Source organism: Apis florea, unplaced genomic scaffold, assembly GCF_048593485.1.
Source record: "Apis florea isolate Af1SG1 unplaced genomic scaffold, ASM4859348v1 contig_3696_pilon, whole genome shotgun sequence".
NCBI classification, from domain to species: domain Eukaryota; kingdom Metazoa; phylum Arthropoda; class Insecta; order Hymenoptera; family Apidae; genus Apis; species Apis florea.
In genome coordinates, this window is record NW_028256809.1 from 2,898,070 (window position 1) to 2,914,018 (window position 15,949).

At 29.8% G+C, this 15,949-nt stretch overlaps 1 protein-coding gene across 1 annotated transcript in view; it reads right to left on the minus strand.

Annotated features, from left to right (window-relative positions):
• The window catches only part of Cht7 (chitinase 7), a 29,577-nt gene extending 17,133 nt beyond the window's left edge, over positions 1 to 12,444 (minus strand). Inside the window, exon 1 of the mRNA XM_003697481.3 lies at positions 10,939 to 12,444. Within this exon, the coding sequence (XP_003697529.1) occupies positions 10,939 to 10,941 (3 nt within the window). The 5' untranslated portion in view covers positions 10,942 to 12,444. The remainder of the gene's footprint in view (positions 1 to 10,938) is intronic.
• Between the last annotated feature and the right edge of the window lie 3,505 nt (positions 12,445 to 15,949).

Consider the following 15,949-nt stretch of genomic DNA (forward strand, 5'->3'; position numbering starts at 1 on the left):
AGCGAAGGAGTATAAAAGAATATTTTCCAATAACGATTTAAATGTAAGAAACTATAAATAATTATTTTCACATTTATATAATGAATTTCGTTGTAAATTTTCCTATGTATGTATTTTAACAAAAATGTTACATATTTATCTCTTTTTTCTTTCTAATTTTTTACATACTAATATTTCGAATATTAAGAAAATTATTTAAATTTTGTAAGATATAAAAATACATTTAGTATTTATTTATATTTATAAATAATATAAGAGATCAATAAGTTTTTGTTTTTCCTTTTTAAATAAATAATAATCTATGAGTGTATTATTTTAAATAAATTAAGCTTTAAAAAAAATAATAATCCAAAAGGTAGAGAAATATTAAGCTATGCAGCTAATATATTTGACAATACTAACTAGTCTCTTAAATTTTTACACTCTCTGCCAAGCATCCTCGAAACTCTGATGAATTAAACTCTCTGAAATAAATTATGATAGTACTCTAAATTATGATTGTACTCTCAAATAAACACGCATCACAATATTAAAAAAAAAAAAAAAAGAAGTTCAACGACCTCTTTCCACTATTAAATCTTAATATAAAAGAAAATTGCTCCAATTCTCTTTTAAATCTTAATATGCGAGAAAAATTCAAACTATATCTACTTGTAAATCTTAATATAAGAGACAAACTCAACTAAATTCTACTTTCCCATCCTAAAGAAGAGAAAAATTCAATTTTATTTTTAAACTTTAATGTAAGAAAAATAATTCTACTTTCCACTTTCGAACTCTAATATAAGAAAAAATTTCAATACATATATTTACTTTTATTCCTAAATACGTTCCAACATACATTCTTGGAAGTTATTATATTATATTTTTTCTAATCGACATGAGGCACAGGATTCTCATTACCTATAACAATTATACAAAATTAATCTAATCTAATTTCTTTAATTAAATAAAGTTCATTGTTAAAAGGAAAATCCATTTCAAAGATCGATGATCAACTTTCGATCATCGATGTAGGTACAAATCGGTCAGCAGAGGGGGTTTGGGAATGAAGAATCGAGAAATTCGCGCGTGATTTCGCGTTTCTTGCGCGCACTTTTTCTTTGTAAGTGCTTGTATTGAAGCGAGGCCACGAAAGTCGGTCATTGCCTTCTTTATCGTTAAGAAAGACGGACCACGAGGCGCATGGAGATTGAACTTCTTTTTTCGAAAAGAACACCATGTTCGTCGAGGGAGATATATTGGGAAAGATGAATTATATATGTTCAATTGTTAGAATCTTTCCTTGTTACGTTACGCTACGTAATATTAATTATATATTTCGTGTTTAATGAAGAATTATGTAAATTTTACGTAAGATGTTGTTTAACTGTTGGGAAATACGGTAGAATCCCGATTAACTGGTTCAACTGGCAGACATTTAGCCAGAATAGAGATCTTACGTTATTAAATGGAAGAAATTTACGATAGATAGGAAACGTGGGTAGCGATACGATACGACAAATTATGTCATTCGAAAATTATGTACGTTATATACATATATATATAACTCTTGTTTGTTGCAATATATTTTTAGGTATACGCATCGTGCATACGTATTTGAGGTATAAAATGTTTCAAGCTTGTGTACTTTGCAATGGAATTACCGTGTAATGAAACGATTTAAATAAGGAAAGTTTGATAAAAAGAAAAATTGGATACGAACAGGTATGCTGTATTTCAAGATTAGATACGTTCTATTTGAAATGAAAACAATAAATAACAAGTTGTGAAATGTTATAAATAACCAAATAATATAAATTATTCTAATAATAAGGTTATTGATAATGATTTTGACGAGATTGATGATAAAACAAATGAAATTTTAAGTATATACGATTAAGTATACATATTATATTCGACGAAGTAGTATAAATTATAATTTATGACAAGTTATCTTATTAATATTGATTATTGCAGAAAAATGTCTTAAATCTTGACACTGTAATAATGTAATATTAATTACTGACTAATTGTTGAGAAAATAAAAACGTCATATAATTAGCAGTTAAGAGAATATTAATTATTATCCAACATATGTTGAAACAATTTGAAGCGATGCGTAACGAAAGAAAATGGGGACGAGATTCATAGTTAAAGAAGTTTTCTCAATACCGATCGCGTAATCATAAACCAATATTTTCATGATTAATGTAAACCTTAATATACTGAACACGAATATTATACCGAAACCTTAAGTAACATGCAGCAATCGAAAAATTGAATTACCCCATCGAAATTTTATTATGTTTATCCAAGATACTTGCAATATGCAATTTCTAACTTTTTCTATATAACAAAATTAATAAAACAGTTATATACACACATATATTTTTTCGCAACTTTTCATCATTTGGAACAAATAAGTAACGAAGAAAAATTACATCAGGAAGTTGAATAATGAATAAATATTACAATGATAATTATGCTTAAATACATGTTAAAGAAGAGTTAATAAAATTATAATTTTATCAAGAATACCAACCAAATTCTCTACAAAATATACATCTTGTCTCGTGTATCGAATCTTCGACATTGAAATTCGAGGCAATTCACGTAACGACTTTCAACATATATCTATTATTTCTGGATATAGAATAATATATAATAGTACGATAATACCGCGAAAGGTAAATCCCGTGTACAAACAAACGCACACTTTTACAATGCACACCAAAGCGGACGGGTGAAACTTACATAAGACGCGAGTTGCCGGACCTGTTGTCAGGTCGAAGCGAGTATATTTTAACCTGAAAACTTGGCCGACCTGCTAGCAAAGCAAAAACTCCACTCTGGTCTGTGCGAGCCAAGTTCTCTCTGTTCTGCGCCTACTTCGGTTCATTCGTCGCGAGAATTTCTTCTGAGCGGCATACCACACCGCTTATCGATTCGTATCGTTTTCAGGCTACGCACGTTTGCGGACCGTTTTCACCCGACTTCCGCCGGAGGGCCACCGCTTATGAAACTTTCAGCAGTTTCCTGCCCGCTACGGGAAATCTATCGAGTATTCTTCGATTTCCCTTCCACGGATCTCCACTCGTTTTAGATGCATCGTAGATCTATACTCGTAGCTCAATATATATCGCGATATTTGATGAAGTTTTAATCGATAAGTGTATTTCTTTCTAGTTACTTTTATCAATTTCTAGATGTTAGTTTTAAAGAAAGAATCTAATTTTTAGGTTAGGTCAATTTTTAGATGAATTTTACATTTGAGTAATTGGAATATATTGGAATATATTGGAAATAATTATTAATTTTATTTCGCTACTGTAATATATTTAAAAAAGTTTGCTCGTTTGAAATTTAAATCCGCATTGACTGGTGAAAAATAGCTAACATTTTTAAAGATACCGCTTTACGCACCACTTCTCTGTGTGGCTCAGATACCATACTACATTCCTTTCACCAAAGCATACAACTTTCAATGTATATAAGTCGAAAAGAATGCATTCGTGAATATTTGTGCGTCAAATAGAAAATAGTATGATGATTTTCATATAGAGGAAAACTATCAGAATCTATTATGAAATCTGCAAAACCAATGATTCTGACTATTTCCAATAAATGAAAATTAATTAATTGGTCTTGAAACAAAAAAAAAGAATACTAGTTGATTCAAATTATTTATATTTATTGAAAATTAAACGTTTATTTGTAAAAATGTTCATTCTTCAATCCAAATTATTTATTAATTTAAATCGATACAACGAATATAAATAATATATTTTTATTTTTCAATAAATCTATTTTATTTTTATATAATATTTTTATAATTATACGAAAGATATATTATTAAATTATACGAAATATATTTGGATCTAATTAATTAGCTATAATTGATCACTCTATATTACATTAATTATTCTATTATATAATTTTACTTTTTCTATCACTTTGCAAATAATAATAATAATAGTTAAGAAAAGTTTACAGTATTGAAATAACAACACTAGTATAATTCACCATTCTTGAGATTGCATTAGAGATTGAATTCGTGATTCAGCCATGGTGACTCATCCCTGTAAAGTACGATTTATATCAAAGCGATATCTGTGACCGTATTGTTATCTCTACTTGTACTTTCTTTGCCATGTGATAAATACAAGTCTTCTTGCGATTTATAATCTTCGTAATAATACGCGTAATAGTATGAGTCATATAACGAGAAACGATTTTTATTTCTTTCTTTCTTTTCCTTCCGTTAGAATAGTTCATTCCTTTCTCGTTAACTATAATCGTCAAATTTTTATATCTCGCTTTCCTTTGCTTAAAAACTTAGTCATCAAAATTGGAAAAGAAGAATCAGAAACATTAATTATGATCATTTTATAGCATTATCAAATTTAAGAAACTTTTTTTAAGAGTAGAAAATTAAAATTACTTATCCCTCAACGTTCAAGTATTAAAATTTACACAAATCTTTCGAATAAAATTGCATTAACCAATATTATATTGCATTTTTATTTCATCTTAATTACTTGGTTGAATTCCACTTTATTTTTCTCTGAGTGAAGAAAATGAATATCTATCGTGAGAAGCCCATCACTTAATGAGAAGAATATAGAAGAAAAAAAATAATTTTAATCTCGTTCAAAAATTTCTTCAAAAATAACAAAACAGAACAATTAAATGCATCTATTAATATTGCAAATTATTATTTTTAATCATTTGATTTGAAATAAAATACTATCGATCTAAACTTTCATATTAACAGTTAATTCATAATAATAATAATAATAATAATAATAATAATTTATCATTGTTCTTGGTATGAAATAATTAAAAATGTTTCTTACTTTTAATTACAATAAATATAAATTTCACGTTTAATTATTTTTGCAAATTCGAATGTTATTGAAAATAATTGTACATGCCACTTTTGCAATGCGGTATAAAGCGTTTGCTTTATAGAAAACGTCAACCGAGCAAAAGCGCGCGTGCAGTGCAACGTGCATGCGTGTTTATCACGCTTCTAAACGAGTGAATGCAGCGAAGACGAGGCGAACTCGCGTGCACGTTCCATAGAAATTCGATCGGATTCTAGCTGCTTTCTACCGAATTTTTTCCCGGCCACTTACAGCTTTTCGCGTGCTAGATATACGATGCGTCGTAAAAGCTCAACTACATCTTATATCTAGGACAATAAACGAAGAATAAGTAACAAGTTGTAACTATTTATACTTTAGAAAGTTGAATATATATGTATATATTAAAGTTGGATATGTATATATATGTTTATCAAATCAATATACAAGGTGTTTCATTTATTTTTCATTATATTTGATCGATTTGACAAAATGCTAGTCTCAAAGGAGTTGTTTCATTTATAGATTTCACGATTTTATTGCTGGAACTCATCTTATCTCGAGTCTTAAGATTATTTTTTGTAAATTTTGCAGCAAGAAATAAACAATTCCATGTAACAAGTTTAAGGAAATTTAAAAAAATCACTCTCTTGCTAAGATTCTTAATTTATATATACTTATATATATTTTTTTTTTTTTCCTTTTATTATCGTAGCTGACAGAGAATGGATTTCAGACATCGATATTTGGTACATTGACCTTCGAGCAACGTGACAAAATTTGGAATTCAACGAGAATTTTTTGGAACGCCTTTCAGCCGGAACACCGATGCGAAAATGATTGAAGAAAGAAATTATTTTTAGCTATTTGAATATTTGATATCCTGAAAATATTTTATTGTAATCTCAAAAAAGAAAAGTTTCTAAACCTTTCCATTCTAAAAGAGAATATCAAATATCACTAAAAAATTTCATCATCTATTTCTGAAATATCTTGTATCTTTAAAAAATATTATCCAGAAAATAACTAAAAGCAGCTGATTTTCACTTGAATTCATGTTCCTACTTTTCCATTTCAACATTTATTTTCACTCAATTTCACCTTTAAAAAGATTCTCCCATAAATAAAATTTTTCTTCACATACGCGCATCGTAATTCAAAAATAATTTATTTCACTTACTGTTTATTTTTATGAGTTGCTTTCTTATTTACTCGTAAAGGAAGACAAACTTATGTTTGATTAGAAACTTTGTAATGGAAATATCGTTGTTACTTAATTAGCCAGTGAAACTTGCAAAATGGCGAATTCAGAGAGGCCAAAATGTGAACGTGGCTGACCTGTGTCGCGAACCAGGCTGTCGCAGGTTTCACCAATCGGTGTCATTGAATGTAGAAACAACATTTCTCTTTTTCTTTACCGTTACGCGGCTAGTCACGATTAGCGATTGCCAGGGACGTTCATTAATAATTCAGCGCAATACGTTGCATCCGTGGATGGCCACGAACGCTCGCCTGTTATTCGACCACGAAAGAAAACCTCTGCCCATGTTGGCTAGTGATGTTACTTAACGACGACTATCGATTTTATACGCTTAGGTTCGCATTAAGTGTCGATCAACTCTTGGAAAGCCACATCTGAGCCCGTTTTCATGCATATTCCTCTGTGCTAATGATGAAAATGACAACATAATAATATATAATTTTCAAAGATTGGAATAATAATCAAGCGTTTTGTTTATTTAAAATTCTGAGATTGATTGATATTAAATTACAAAACTGTATAATTAATATCTAAACTTTATGCAATATTGCTGTATTGGATAATGAATTAAATATCAATGAAGAGAAATAATCAATTAATAAGTGAAAACACAAACCCAACCTTTACGAGAATGAAAATGTTAAAAACGTTAAAAACGATCGATCAAAAATTCCAAGGCAAGAGATAAGCAAGATATTAATAAAGAGGGAGGGGGAGGATGATCAAAACAATACAGATTTCTATTTAATTAAACGCAATCAAAAATCGCATATTTTCCTATTTGCATACCCATTTTACGAGCGTCAGAGACTCATTAAGCACGCATTAAAAGCAAGCCGAATTTGCATTTTGCATCCTCACAATAAAACAAAGCCTTCGTGCGAAAAGAAGAAGAAGAAGAAGAAGAAGAAGAAGAAAGAAAAAAGAAAGAAAGGGAAAAAAATAAGCAGGAAAGAAAGATTAGCAAATTCAATTCTTTGGAAGGAGGATACTGTGCCTTCTCTTCGTTTCGTAGACTTCGTAAATCAAGATCGAGAGTTCACTCAGCCGATCGACGTTTTCACCATCGGCCTGGTGATTAATATCGCGGCTCTGGCCCCTCACGTTTTAACATCGAATTAAACCGTTACACGATCCCGGTTACAGGTGTTTCAACTGTGCTTCTCCGCGATTTCAAAAGGTTCCCTAGCCGAGAAAATGAAATTTATAATCTAGCGTGGCAAATGTCAACGTGGAAGGAACGGTTTGAAATCGTGGATCGAGGTGAATTACGATGGATGGAGGTCGGAACGATGAATCAAAGGCGACAGTTCTTCCAACGTTTTTAATTCTTTGACAGTGTAATAAAACGACGAGAAATTGAGATAACTTGGAGAATTGTCATCCATTTAAAATCTTCTTAGAGTCTATGTATGGAGGGAAAATATCTTTAGATTTTTATGACTAGTCGATTTTAATTAGGATTCATAGGATAAACAATTTTCTTTCGTTTTCGAAAAGTTTTTTGTTGTTGGAACTTGATAGAATTTTATGGAAGAAGTTATTACTAGGGAAAGACATTTTAGAATCTATAATTATTTCGAATCCTCATTTTAATAATTATAATTAAACGTAATAAAATTTACAGAATCATTAAGCTTGTTTGAGTTTATCTATCTGTGATAGATAAATACATAATGGGTTATATAATCTGAGTTGATTTTAAAAATAAAAAATATCTCTTGAAAAAATAAGATACAATATTTGATATAATATTTATAATATTTTTGCATTCCCAGATTTTAGTTCCCAAAAAATAGACTTTTTTTTTCTTTTTTTTTTTTGTATTAAATCAATCTTATTCAATCAGTTCTATTTAAATCCTTTTATTTTATACTTATAAATCACTATATCGTTTCTATTATTTTAAAAATTAATAATTAGTCATAATTATTTCATTCTACTAATTTTCTACTAGTTTTTATAACTATGACCATGATATTATTGATCTATCGAGTTTTTGCGGATTATTTCGTCTTGTATATTTTTAAAAGATTTTTACTCGTGCTCTTTCAAGTGTTCTTTGAGGTAAAAGTCGCCAAGGTCGTCACACTTTTTCCTTCCACCAGAAAAACATTTTTACATCTTCCTAGCGAAATCAGGTAACAAAATATCTCCATATCAAATTAAACGTCAAATATTAAAATAATTTTTTCCTTTCACAACACATTACCATTGAAATAACATTATTCAAAAACAAAATAGGGAAATAAAATCCAGATTTTATTTCGAAAACACCCAATTATTCGAATAAAACAATAAATATCTCCATCCAATCAAATTATTAATATTTTTTAAACGAAACATTTATCATAAATTCCTTTTCTCAGATCTGCAAAATCACTATTTCTGACCTGGCTTCGTCGACTTCCCGCACTTTATTTAACTATCTCTCTCCCGCGAATCGCGAAAGGTGTCCCGTTTCCTCTCGATCTCGTTTCGAATTTGTTCGATTATCAAGGAGCAGAATCGACACACGAGGTCGTCGCTCGACGAAAGTGAGAGGGCTCGGGTAACCCGGAAGGACAAAACGAGTTCTTGATACTCGTTACAACGAAGGTCCTCCGGAGGAGCGCGTAGGCAGGGAACTGTCACTGGTTCCCTCGATTTACGAGATACATCCAGATATCGTCGAACTTTCCTTCTTCATTCACTTTTCACAACCAGCCTTATTAACCTTGACGTGTGGACAATTCCCTCGAAACCTTGGAAATTTATTCCTGAATAAATTAAATTATTCGAAATCGAATATATAGATTTTTTTTTTTTTGGCGATGTTCTCACGACGTCGTTTAAATGATAATTATAGGTTAAATGGTGACACTTAAGTGGTAATAATAGAATCGTGCAAATGGTGAAATATTATATTAGGCAAGAAAGAGAATTTTTTTATTGTACGATCGATATAATTTTGTTAGGATTGAAAAAATTATTCTTGTGGAAAAAATAAATGACAAGTCGTCGAGTAACAATATGTCATTTTTTTTTTTTTGCATTAATTACTTCTAATTCAATGTATTATTATTATTATTTATTGATAAATATTGGATATTTCATGGACATTTTTTAAAAATTATTAATGAATAATAATAATGGTAAATTTTGAAATATTTTTCACATATTTAATTGTATTATTTTACAACTCGAATTCAATGTATTCCATGTAACATTATATTACATGTCTACTACAAGAGAAACTTTTACCACTGTATATACGAACCGAAGTAATTACGTGTCAATAACCGATCATTAACTACTTTTCCTTTCTTTCAATTGTTAGAATTATCTTAGATTCTCTCTGAATCGAAAGATTTGATTAGAATAGAAATAAAAAATATTATTTACAAATTTTTCTTCATCTAAGTTTTTATCGAAAAAAATATTAAATGTTTAAAAAATTTTTTCACGTTGAATGATATTTCTTCCTTTGAAATTTCAGTTATCGGCAAAATTTGATTGAAATATCAATCTTTAAGAATAATGAATATTTTAATTTCCTCAAGAATATACAGATTTTTATTAAAATTCAATTTTGCATATTCTTTGCAAAGTCACTCTATTTTTCAATACCATTTCTATATATTTCACCTATATAAATATCTTCATACGAACAAAAGGATGTAGGTTGATAAGTCTTTGATAAAATCAAAGACTCGGCGAAAAACAAATCTCATTTCCGATACTTTTTTCATATTTCGTCATAAAAATTTCCACTGTCGAAACGTTATCTATCCAGTAGATAATAGTTAATAGTCTATCTCTCATTGTATCTTCACATCTAACTATAAACAAGATCGAAACGTATCTCGCAATATCCATTCTCACTTTCTATAAATTTTCAAACAAGATTGGCCGGCCAGACAGATTGGACGTTCAAAATATCATTCCATCATTTGGATTGGTTCGGTCATCGATGTGCAAGAGCACGTGGAAAGAGAATTAAAAAAAAAGGAGGGAGAAAAAAGAAGAATAATGACACAACCCCGTCGCGATCTCGATGTCTGTTTTAATCCTTTCCGAATCGATCTCTTTTCAGACCGGTTCCACGGTGGTCTTGCATGAATCCGCGCATGATGTAATATCGTTCGAATGAAAAATAAAACGAGTTTGAAAACGGAGCCGACTTGATCGATGAAAAAAAGGAAAAAAAATGGAGGAAAAGATTCTGCGAGAAACAAGCCATTTTTTCTTTTTTTTCTTTTTTTTTTTTCAAGAACCGTCTGCGAAACTACGATGCCTAATAGGCCTCGTATCGTTCCTTAATTTCGACGAATGTGAATAAATTTACAAAATTACAAATTTACTGATTCTGAAAGATGGACTGATTAAAGTGAGATAAATCTCTTCAAATCTTCTCTTTACATTAATTTCGTTAATAATTGTCAAATATAGTGGATCTAATTCACGATATTCTAATTATATAAACAAAAATTAATGGAAAAGTTGACTCGATATTTCTTCCAAATTTTAACTAAAATTTAACGTAGTATCAAATCTTTTATTATTCTCCTATCTGCAAAGCAATAATAGAGCTAATGCGATTAATAGACAACACTTTCTTTAAAACGCGAACGAATTTCACGAAGATTTACAAAATCTGATTCAACAACTCTATCATTCTATCAGCTCTCCTCTCGTTCACTACTTTCACGACTCTGTGAATATTTTCCCAGAGATTGATTAAACTTTTCCAACTAGTTTTCACAAAATAAACCTTTTCTCTTTATAATACTCCTCGAAGAAGAAACACGACTATATAAACCGATTTTGTAGAAGCCACTTTTCACTTACCATGATTCGTCCAATTCTTCCAGCCACGCGTCCCAAGATGGAAAATTAGCACCAATATCAGTGCAAACAAAAGAGGAAGGGATGAGAAAAGAACCAAGACGCGCTCCAAGCAAAATGTGCAAGTATATGTGCCGCGTGTCAAAACAAGAAAAACAGAGTCCACGGACCGGGAGTGAGGCGAAGAAAAAAAAAAAAGGAGGACCGTGATCGATACGAAGAATCAGTGATCGAGGATCCACCGCCACATGATCGAGCAACTGTCACTAACAACAGTTCAGAAAGCACTGACCGTAGTGAACGAGTGGCTGCTGTCATTCTCTCCCTCCTCCCTCTCTTTCTCTTTCACTCCGTCCGTTTCTAGCCAGTTCGCACCAACATCTTTCTCGCTCTATCTCTCTCCAACTCTGTCCCACTCTCTTTTCGAACACGAGGAGGAAGGAAGGAACCCCCTTCTTTCCTCGAGAGAAACGTTCACAATCGGACTCGCTGTTTCGATAGAGATGCTCGTGCCTGTGTTTGCAACCCTCTCCCCATCCTCCCCTCCCTCCTCTTTTTTTTTCGCGTTGCAGAGCACGCGGGAGAAGACACGCGAAAATCGTTGTAACAGGGGCAGACAGGACCCGTGGACGATGTCAAGATTGTCCTCGGTCCCGCTGCAATTAAAGTCACCTTTCATTTTGTGTACAGTAAGTGACTGCGTGTGCCGTGCATACAAACGCGTGGACGATGCGAATGTTAAAATAAACGGAGAGCTTAGATTGAACAAAGTTGGAAAAAAGTTTTCTTTTTTTTCTTTGATTGATTATTTTCTCCTTCTGTAGCAACGAGGTTTTTTTTTTTTTTTTTTTATGGAAATCAGAAGAGAAAAACAAATTTAAAATCATTTCAACGAAATTCTGAATCTAAATTTTGAGAAAATATTCATTGTTACACACGATATAGTATATCGTACTAAGTATCATATGATTGTACACAAATTATATGAATTTGTGGTGGATTAAATGATTGAAATTGGACGAGAGTCCAAGTTTTTGATTGAACGAATCGTTCAATTTATATTAATATTAAATTTTTAACATTCGTAATAAAAATCACGAAAGCAAATGATGAATTTTAATTGTTCTCTATTGCTCAAGAAAATCATCAAAAATCTAATTAAAATATACGGTTAAATCGAAAAAATATTGGAAAACACTTATATCATTACAGGGTTAAATTTAATAATTAATAAGTAATAAAGATTAATGTTCTATCCGCAATTATCTTAATTCCTTCCAAGTGTTTGAGTATGCATCTTTGAGCTATAGTGTAAATCAATCTTGTTTGACAACTGGTTCATACTGGCAACGCATTGAAACTGACAACAGGGCCCGATCGACCACTCAGTAAATGGGAACGCGAGAGTGAAACGGCGATCTAGCGATCTAACGATCTACATCGGCTGGCTGGAACAGCGTTTCCCAACCTATTATATCGAACACTATGAACGTAAGTAAATTTTATGCATCAAAAGTTTTTAGATTTCCTTCTAATGACATGAAAATATGACGTGGTTGTCGTTCATTTAAACATTAAAAAAAAAAATAAAAAATATTTCTCAATGTGTTACGAGACTTCCTTTTACATGGTCTTTTATAATATAGTGATTAATTTTCTCACAATTATATAAAAATGCATTTTTTAAAAACGAAGTAGGTAAACACGATCATTTATTTTTAAGAATGATTCAAAATTACGAGATTAGATGTGAACAGTGAATATAACATATTTAATATTGTTACAATTCGATGATATTCTTTAATATTATTAATAATTGCCATAATTTATAGTATTTCCATATAAATATATTGAAATGTTGAAAATTTTCTATATGCATGATTTGTATAAATAAAAATAATAATCGAGATTTTTATCGAAATAAATATTCATTTGAATACAAATATTTATTATTTTTGGAATTATTTTTTTTTTCTTTATCAATTTTTAATTTTCTATTTCATTTTTGATCGAAATAAATAAATAAAATAACTCGAATAATTTGTTTTGTAAGATATAATTATACGTTATATTTAATAATGACCTAGAAGATTTATAATAAAGAGATGAATGTTATTCTAAAATGTAGATGTTGCTATTTCATTATCAAATGAGATAATCTTGATCGATTAAGCACAAGAAAAAAATTATTAATTTGTACAAAATAAACGTTGTTGCATATATTACATAAAGATATATGTATGTCATAAAGATATTCATGCATGATGGATTAGAAAAGTTAAACAATGTTAAAATTTCACAATATTCTCTCATGATATTTTTACCGAGCACTTTTGTTCTAAAAAGATAAGATTTATAAGAAAAATTTGTACATAATGTAAAATGAAATATGATCTATAAAATAAAACAGTATAGAATAGACATTTTCTTCAATTAATATTTAGAAAATATATTATCCTATATATACATATTATTTAATCTACTTAATACATACGTATATTTATCAACTTCTTTTCTTCGCATCATCACAATTCACATTTTTCAAAGCTAATCAAGCTTAAGAAATGTTTCAGTATCTGATAGAGTTCTAATGTAACGACGTAATTTATCTCAAAACCACTTGTAAATTAGATTCTAATGCGTAAATTGGATTCTTAGTTCTTAGTAAGAAGTAGACCGTAGAATTTGCGAACCGGTTTCCTTAATGATAAAAATATACGAATGTATTCTATAACTTTGAACTTTCTAGGATGTGAATAAAGTTTAGAGGAAAGATCTCTATTAATTCTTCTTACCTTCTCACGATTTTCACCTTCGTCGAAACACCTTCTCTTGCACGTTCATTTAATTTATAACATGAATTAAATTGTCATACTGATGCGTATAATTTTCGGTGTTATGCTATATACATTTAAATGAAATATCGTGACACTGGTGTGCCACATATGAATCACTTATAAATTCTGTAGGATATAAAAATTTTTCTGGGTGAAATTGAAAATAAATATTTATGTGATTAATTGGTTCCAAATTGATAAATGGTCCTGAAAAAAAAAAGTATCAATTAATAAATTTTACTATACAAATTTTCCGATATTATTTCAATTAAATTATACAGTAAATACAATTCAAATGTGTTCACAAACACTTTATACTTTATCTCCTTTAAAAAATTATAAAATTGGCATATCAATATCAATTCGTTTAAAATATTTTTACGCTTAAAAATGTTATTATCTTGAAAATTATCAGACCAAATTATAAAACAAAAGTAAACGTCCACTAAAATCATCTATCTATCATATTTATCAACTAATTGTAAATTATTGAACGATTCGTCATTTATTTATGAAGAATCCGACCGTATCTGCAACATTTTCTCAAATTTCACAAAAAAATTATACCCTTTTCGAAGATACCTTGAACCATCATTATTTTCGTTACGCAACGCACGGCAATCTGAAGAGACACGTTGCTGCAACACGTTGCAAAGAAATATTTCCACGAATGCACAAATGCAGAACACACTCGCATAAAATCAGCAAAGAGACGATCAAGAACTAGCAAGGGTTACGACAGAATTTCACCTGGTCTCGCGTTATCTTTACGTTAAATCTTGAAAAGGATACGTTGCATATGCAGCCAGAGATATATACACACATACGCGTTGTTTCTGCCAAATATTCTCATTATTGTGAAGACAGTTTGCCTGTACTTGTGCAAAACGTGAAAGAAATTATGTTATCCATTGTCATTCTCGCTATTCAGCCATTTTGAAAAGGAAACTCGTATTTTTTGGAACGAATTTTCACTGTCCCCGTCCATTTTCTTCCAACTTTTTTTCCTTCGCCTCATTCCCTGAAACTTATATGGGAATATTCTTAAGTCAAAAGGAAAACAGAGTACACGATTCCTCTATGGAAAGGAAAGGGTACACTGACAAAGTGATTGTACAACTTAGATGTCATTTTTACCTGTTGTAGGTGAATTAAAAGCCTTTTAATTAGTCATAAGCTAACTCTTGAGGATTTCACATCATTGATTAGTCGGTCACGGAAATTTTTCCATCATTATTAAGCACTTCGATGCCATATTTTTTTTTTTTCATTAATATTAAATTTTTCAAGCGAATTTTGATGAGAAATGAAATGATATAATATTCAATTTCTACTTTTTGCAAATTAATAATGCAAATATAACTTTTGAGAAATATTGTAGATATTGCAACTATGAATCCATAAATATAAATTAAAATATCCTTTATCCTAATTTATTCCGATACAATTTCTTGTATCGAATATTCTGTGTGATATTTTAATTATAAGATATTAAAAATAAATGGAACAACCAATATAGAAGAAAAAGATACACAAAAAGTCATGTGGACATAAAAAATTAATTTGAATTTTATTATATATTTATTTTTTGTAATCTATGAATTTTTATAATTTTATTTGTCTATAAAAAAAGTTATATATAAAGTTGAAGATCTTGAAGAAGATATAAAAAAATAGAATATAATTACCTTGAAGACCTTCTGTGACAAAAGAACTTTTTATTTCTTCATTAATAATTTATTTTGGATAATTATCTTGAATTCACATTCAAAATAAAAGAAAAGCATCAGAAGAGAATTTGATAATATGAAATTATTTAACATAATATCAAATTTAAAAATAACAATATCGTAAAGAACGCAAAAATGTAGTTAATTTGCATATACATTTATAGTACTAAAATATCTAAATTCATCGTTGTGCTAACATGATAATCGTTCTATATTGATAGCAAATAGCTTACTTACATCGCAATGTCGTATGATGAAAAAATATAGAAAGTCAACCTCTCAGATTTATGCTTAAGTTGCTTGCCATGAAAATATTCTCACATGCATTGCAAAATAGCAGTGACTAGGAAATAGTATCAATCAATTCGTGTTAATCAACAGAGAAAGATTGTATGATAAAGATTATATCAATATTGTATTTGTACAAATACAAACTATTAAGTAGAT